This window comes from Gavialis gangeticus, unplaced genomic scaffold (assembly GCF_001723915.1).
Source record: "Gavialis gangeticus isolate Ggan-Ray unplaced genomic scaffold, GavGan_comp1, whole genome shotgun sequence".
NCBI classification, from domain to species: domain Eukaryota; kingdom Metazoa; phylum Chordata; order Crocodylia; family Gavialidae; genus Gavialis; species Gavialis gangeticus.
In genome coordinates this window covers 62,160,729-62,168,142 of record NW_017729024.1, presented here as the reverse complement: position 1 = coordinate 62,168,142, position 7,414 = coordinate 62,160,729, and the positions used below count along the sequence as shown (strand labels likewise).

At 48.0% G+C, this 7,414-nt stretch overlaps 1 protein-coding gene across 2 annotated transcripts in view; it reads left to right on the top strand.

The window, feature by feature from the left end:
• Nucleotides 1–4,393: 4,393 nt before the first annotated feature.
• The window catches only part of XPA (XPA, DNA damage recognition and repair factor), a 26,459-nt gene continuing 23,438 nt past the window's right edge, over nucleotides 4,394–7,414 (top strand). For both annotated transcript variants that reach the window (XM_019517178.1, XM_019517179.1), the window contains exon 1: nucleotides 4,394–5,436. In XM_019517178.1, the coding sequence (XP_019372723.1) occupies nucleotides 5,244–5,436 (193 nt within the window). In that variant the 5' untranslated portion in view covers nucleotides 4,394–5,243. The remainder of the gene's footprint in view (nucleotides 5,437–7,414) is intronic.

The following is a 7,414-nucleotide window of genomic DNA, read 5'->3' as shown; positions in this document are numbered from 1 at the left end:
TTGCTGTCAAGAATTTTTTCCTGATGTCCAATCACAATTTGCTCTCTTCCAGATTGTGGCCATTATTTGTAGTAAACATCATATCCCCTATTTCTTGCTGGGCCCCCCTCATGAGTTCATAGGCAGGCACGAGATCACCTCTCACCCTCCTCTTGTAGAGGCTGAAGAGGTTCAGGTCTCCCAATCGGTCCACGTAGGGGTTTTTTCTGTAGGCCTTTAACCAGACGAGTGGCCCTCCCGTGAACCCTCTCCAGGCCATCCACATCCCTCCTGAAGTGCGGTGCCCAAAACTGGATGCAGTACTCCAGCTGCGGCCTAACCAATGCCACATAGAGGTGAAGTTTCACCTCCCTAGACCTGTTTGCGATGCACCTACTTATGCAAGAAAGGGTTAGCTTTCATAGATTTAATAGATTTCATAGACATTAGGGCCGTCAGGGACCTTGGACGATTGAGTCCAGCCCCCTGCCCCAGGGGCAGGAAGTCAGCAGGGATCATAGGATCCCAGCAAGATAAATATCCAGATGACTTTTGAAGGCATTCAGAGTAGGTGCTTGAGCCACCTCTGGTGGCAATCTATTCCAAACCTTGGGGGCTCGGACAGCAAAGAAGTTCTTCCTTTGCTTATTATCTTATCACGCTGGTGACTCATGTTCATTTTGGAGTCTACTATGACTCTGAGATCCCTTTCCACAGTTGTGCTACTTAAAGTGGTACCTCCCAGGCTATAGGATGATTCTTCCTCCCCAGGTGCAACACATGACACATCCTTGTTAAACTGCATCTATTCTGTTTGGCCCATTTCCCCAGCCTGTCCAAATCAGCCTGGATTTGCTCCCTGCCATCTAGTTTGTTTACCTTCCCCCACATAGTTTGGTGTCATCAGCAAACTTGGACAGGGTGCTTTCTACTCCCTGATCCAAGTCACTAATGAAGATATTGAATAGTACCGGTCCCAAGAAGGAGCCTTGGGGGACTCCACTGCCCACATTCCTCCAGGTAGAAACCGATCTGTCCACCACCACTCTCTGGATACGGCCCATAAGCCAATTTTCTACCCACCGGACTGTAACAATCTACATTGCAACTGTTTAGTTTATTTATAAGAATTGGGTGTGACACTGTTTCAAAGGCCTTTTTAAAATCTAAGTAAATAACATCTACCTCTCTTCCTTCATCCAAGCATTTTGTGACCCACTCATAAAATGAAACCAGGTTATTCAGGCAGGATCTGCCTGCTATGAACCCATGCTGGCTGCCCCTTAGCATTATTTTACCTGCTGGTCCCCCGCGAAGGTGATCCTTAACAGTTTTCTCAAAGGTCTTGTCAAGGATAGAGGTGAGACTAACAGGCCTATAGTTACCTGGTTCCTCCTTCCTCCCCTTCTTGAAAATAGGGACCACATTGGCCCTTTTCTAATCCTCCAGGACCTGTCCTGAGCACTACGAGTGCTCAAATAGTCGTGCCAGTGACTCCATTATGATTCCAGCTAATTCCCTAAGTACCCTAGGATGAAGATCTTTGGGGCCTGTTGACTTAAATACATTCAGCCCCTCCAGGTGCCCCTTTACTAGGTCAGCATGAATAGTTGGTGGGTTGGTATCTATACTGAGCTTACCTAAAGTCCCAATGGGATGCATATTTGTATTAGTGTCCAGGAACATGGATGCAAAGAAATCATTTAGAAGCTCCGCTTTGGCCATCCTATCAGTTACCAGTTGCCCTAGTTCATTCTGAAGGGGCCCTAAGTTACCCTGCACCTTCTTTTTGCTTCCTATATACTAAAAAGTTTAATTTTTCTTATCCTTAACTTTTGCTGCCAGCCTAAGCTCCATTTCTGCTTTGGCTCTCCTCACTTTCCCTGCAAGCTCAAGCCAAGCAGGTATATTCCTCCTTGGTAGCAGCCCTCTGCCTCCACAGCCTATAGGCCTCTCTTTTCTCCTCCAGGCTCTCCTGGATTTCCCTGCTCAACCAAAAGGGTTTCTTTGCCCCCTTTATGTGTACTGGGACGGTCCTTTTCTGTGCCTCCAGGATTAGTCCCTTGAGAAATACCTAACCTTCCTGGACTCCCATCTCTCCAAGGCTTTTACCAGTCAGTCCCTCCCTAACTGATCTCCTGAGATTGTTGAAGTTGGCCTTCCTGAAGTCTAGCACTTCCGCCCTACTAGTTATCTTCCCCACCTTTCTCCAGATAGTGAACCCTATCAATAGGTGATCATTTTACCCTAGGTTACCTTGTACCTGCATATCCCCCACCAAGTCGTCCCCTGTGGCCAGCACCAAGTCTAGTAAGGCATTTCCCCTAGTGGGAAAGTGTACCTCCTGCGATAGGTGAAAGTCCTCTAAGGAGGTTAGAAAATTTCATGAACAGGCAGACCTGGCTGCCTGTTTCTCCCAGCAGATGTCTGGGAAGTTTAAGTCACGCGGGATGACCAGGTCCTTTGAGTGCACTGCCTCTGAGAGCTGTCTCGAGAATTCTAGGTGTAACACGTCCCCCTGGTGTGGGGGTCTGTGGTAGATCCCCACTACCAAGTCCCCTTCACCTCAACGCCCCTGTAACCTGACACACAGTACCTCAATCTGCCCTTCTTCTTGGCCCAATTTAACTACGGAAGATGTATATTGCTCCTTAACAAAGAGAACAGTGCTCCCCACCACCTTTTTTCTCCACTCTGTCCTGTCTGTACAGCCTGTAGCCCTCAATGTCCACTGCCCAGTCATGGGTAGGATCTCATTAAGTTTCTGTTAGCCCAACCAGGTCGAGTTCTTTATTGGCAAGCGGGAGTGCAAGTTCCTACTGCTTGTTCCCCATGCTCCTAGCATTAGTATAGAGGCATCTAAGCCCCCAGTAGGTGTCCTTGCTACTTCCCCATTCTGATGCTTAGTGGGGCCCTTGGTACTTACCTGGACTGTTCCAGCGCCTGGCTTGAGGTTCATTGTTCCTGGCCTCTCTCTGTCGTTAACATCCCCGTCCCCCAATGAACCTAGTTTAAAGTCCAGCATATGAGATCAGCCAACCTGGAAGAGAAGAGACTCTTACCTCTTGGAGAGAGATGTAGCCCATCTCGTCCAAACAAGGCTTTATCCTGGAAGTGCAGGTCGTGGTCAAAGAATCCAAACCCCACATGATGGCACCAGCTCCGAAGCTGGAAGTTGATCTCTCTGATGCAATTGCTGTGGTGCTGTCCTCGACCGCTGACTGGTAGGATGGATGAGAGGACCACCTGTGCCCCCGAACCTCTGAGCCTGGCTCCCAGTGCCATGTAGTCACCTGTGACCCCGCCTGAACTACTCTGGGCTGCATCATTCGTTCCTACATGGATGAGGACCATGGGATAGTAGTCGGAGGGCCTAATCAGGTCTGGAATCCTCGTTGTGATGTCTCGAATGAGGGCTCTGGGCAGGCAGCATACCTCCTGTACTGTGGGATCTAGGTAGCAGATGGCTCCTTCCGTTCCTCTCAGGAGGGAGTCGCCCACCACAGTGACCCAACGTCTTCTCCTCCAGCTGCACGGTTCTCTCTTAGCTTGCTTGGTGGTGGCTGTGAGAATGGCCTCCATTGCTGCGCTCTGCCAGTGATGCCAGGGCCTCATCTGTTCTTCAGCTGCACCAAGGGAGTCACCCTGGCCTTGTGATGTCTAGCCCTCGAGGTGACTGTCTGCCATCCAGCTGCATCGACTCCTTCCTGTGACTCCTTCCCTCCAGGCGTGTGAACCTGCAGAGAATGGAAGTACTCATCGATCTCCTCAATCACCCTGATCCCCCACAGGCTGCTCACCTCTGCCTGGAGTTCCCTTACCTGCCCCTCCAGATCCTCAGTCTGGGCACATGTGGGACAGGTGAGGGAAGTCCTGGCCCTGACATTACCCCTGGGCATCGAGGGCCTGCCAGGCAACCCCTGCAGGCAGGGGGCCCGGGTGCCACCAACCCACCCAATGGCTTTTTCTGGGTGGAGGCCTCAGTGGAGCCCCAGGCAGGAGGCAGCATCAGGGCAGGGTCCCTGGCTGCGCTCTGACTCGCCACCCCCATTAAAGAGTCCTCAAGTGCACTCACCTGAAGACTCTGTCCAAAGCCGCCAGCTTCGACACGTTGAGTCTCAGGCCCCTCCTGCTCTCTCCCCTACGCGAACTCCTGTGCATCTAAGTAGGGATGGGAGGGGAGGAAAACCCCTTCCCAATTCCCTAGAGCTGGCCCAGCTTGGCTCTTCTGTCCCCCTCCCTGCCCGGCTTACCTTATTGCTGCTGCTGGCTCCTTGCTGCTCTGCTTGGTGGGGTCAGGGGAGCCGAGGGCACCTGTGCACTGGTGCACACATGTACTTGCTTTGACATCCAGGTCCCATTAATGTATCTGTACCTTAGAATCAAACACATTCCTGTTAGAGTAAATTACATACATAGGTTAAACTGAGGATCCCCAATCTGTGGCCTATAGGTTGGATCCAACCACCGCAAGGCTTTGGCCCACCTTGCAACAATAACTGAATACCAGCCAAGTAGCAAGAAACAAAGCGTCAAAACAAAAGCACAGACAGACAGGTGGTAGGGATTGGGATGGAGGTGTCACACATTCATATTAAATTTGAATCCTTCAATACGGTTTATTAAAACAAGAGCTTAATGGCAAGATTTACGCTACCTTAAGCTATTTTGGGGAGCAAAAGTCTTCATATTCTGCAAAATTGAGTCCCAAAGCTTGATTTTATTGTGGTAAGCCATGCTGTCTAATCTTCAGGGTTTCAATTCTAGAGTTGTCAGTTAAATAACAAAACACCTGTGTGGCAAATACTACATTTTTACATGATCAGTTAGTTGATTCAATGTACACTAACTTTTGTTATAAAATGGATTTCCATCAAAAGACTTTTCAGCTTCACTTTGTATTGTATCTTCAGAGTCTAAATACTTTATTAGGCTTATTTTTGTCTTTACATAAACTTTAATAAAAGCGCCCATCCTGTCATCTGTAGAGTTGTGCATTATGGGTATTAGATTTAGCCTTGCACGCTTTTTAGTTTCTTTGTTGCTTTTCTTGCTCTGCAGGAGTAGCAAGCATGTTGTATAATGTAGGTGAGGTTTTGAATTACCTACACTAAATGGATTTTTCTCCATTGCTAGAAATTTATTCTCTGTGGTCAGGAAGAAGTAAGTTTTAAGAACTCTGTGTGGCAAAGTTCAAAGTTCTGCTTTCAAAGTTTTGAAAGCAGAACAATCTGCATGCCAGTTTATGAACCCGTTGGATATAAATGTCACCTTTTGTATACTTGTTTTGGAAGTTTTTGTGTAAATGCATCTGTATGTGTAGTTCCTTTAACCTCTTATTTGTTTCTTCAGGCACTGTTGAAGTTAAAGCACCTCCGAAGATAGTTGATACAGGGGGAGGATTCTTTCTGGAGGAGGAAGAGAAGGACAAGGTTCAGAAAACTGTGCATCCTTCAGGTAAATTCAGTTGTCTTTGCAGAAAGTGACTCTAATGATCATAGTTAGTATAAGCCATCTACTAAAATAAGCAGCACGCTAGCTGGAGAGAATTTACCGAAGTCAGTAATAGTTTCAATGAAATTTGAACTGTTTGTTCAACCAACTATTTGTTGGTTGATGTTAACAACTGTCAAATGGTGTGGAAGGGTGAAATTAATTAAAATCCTTGGGTCATTCAAACCAATGTGGGAAGTTTATTGATTAATTGCTGAAGCAAAGTTAGTGCCATGGATAGGCGGAATCTTACGGAATGAGTCTTGACTACTGCGAACAGCAGGTCTGGCTGGCAAACAGCACAGCAGGCATCACGTAGAAGTTACCAAGTTCTCTCCCAGCCTATACCCGCTATTTATATGTAGCTGGTAAACATAATCTAAGTATTCTAATAAATTATCTTTGATTGGTTTTACTTAAATGTCTGTTTTACTGAAACTTCTGGAACCAGATTACACTAAATTTCTTATGGGCCAAGAAGGTGGCAATTAGTTAAAATTTATATTTTTGAGAAAGTAACAGGGCAATAGGGAGGATTTCTTTTCTTTTCTTCCCATGGTAGGAAGCTGTTCTAGCCCTGGCTAACGAGGCTGCCTTGTTCTTACTGATTGTGTCCAATTAGACAGACAGACAGTTTTGTTTGCTCTGCTGACCAAGCCAGCCACAGCATCTGCAAATATTCATATTAATGGTACGTCACTCAAAGATAGGGTTCAGGCCTATCATGTGGAGGTGCACTGATATATCGGTTGCCTATCGGATTGGCACTGATAAAGTAAAATGACATTATCCGCTTTTTTTTGGCCATTGCAGCCAATAATGCTTATCAATAATTATGCCTTCTGGCTAGGGCCCTGCACACCTGGGTTCCCTCTCCGCCACCGGGTCAGGGCCCCTGGATGCCTGGGTTTTCCTGGGGAGACAGTGGGTTTCCCCTTGCAAGTGGGCAGCATTCTAGCCTGCAAGGGGTCCTGCCTGGGGCTGCTGGGAGTGGGATGCAGGGGGCCCACATGCATGTGTGCAGCAAACCATTTGCAGCTCCATGCCAGGACTTTGTCACTGTGTAATGTTTGGGGCTTAAGGAGCCTTCAGTCCTGCTGCTGTGGAGGCTCCAATATTTAAAGTGTTCATAGATGGATCTATGCTTCCAGTATCACTACATGTGCAATTAGAAACTTCACTGAAGTATTGTCCAAATAAAATAGTTTAGGCTTTGACTAATTGGAATTTTATCTTAAAAGTCTAAAACTCAATGGTAGTGCTTGGTGTGAAAGATGCTGCACACGTATAGTTTCTAGTGTAAAATTAAAATTAGGAATACAGCATACTTTCCTAGATATGTTTGCTATAAATATGTGTCTACGCTGACTAGAGGTGCACCAATACATAGGTCCAATATCAGATCGGCGCTATTATAAAGAAAATTGACTATATCGGAAATTGGCCCAATGTGGCCAGTAATTTGGCCAATAAATGCCTGTGTGCATGCGCAGCCACAGTGCAGCATGTAGGCATCAAGGAGTGCAGCCTGGCAGCTTGGAGAGCTGTGTGCAGCTGGTAAGTCTGTTGTGGTGGGAGGGGAGGGGCAAATCAAGGCTCCCGCAATAAGGGAGGGAGTGGGGCTGGGGCTGGGGCTGCGCAGCCAGGGGGGTCAGGCATAGGACAGAGCTGTGTCTTGTCTGGGGGGCACAGGGAGGGGGGTGTGACTCCTGCTGCTGTGTGCACCTCAGGAGGGCCTGAGGGGTGTGGGTCGTGTGTCCCTGGATCTGTGTGGGGTGGGCTGCAGCTGCGGGCTGGGGCCGGGGCTGTGCCAGGCTCTTCCTGGCACGTGGTAAGGTCAGGGTTGGGCCAGGCTGCACTTGGGGTGGGTGGTAGCAGTGCTGAGAGGGGAGGCTATGGGGGGGCTACAGCAAAATTTGGGGTGGCTGCAGTGCCTCCATAA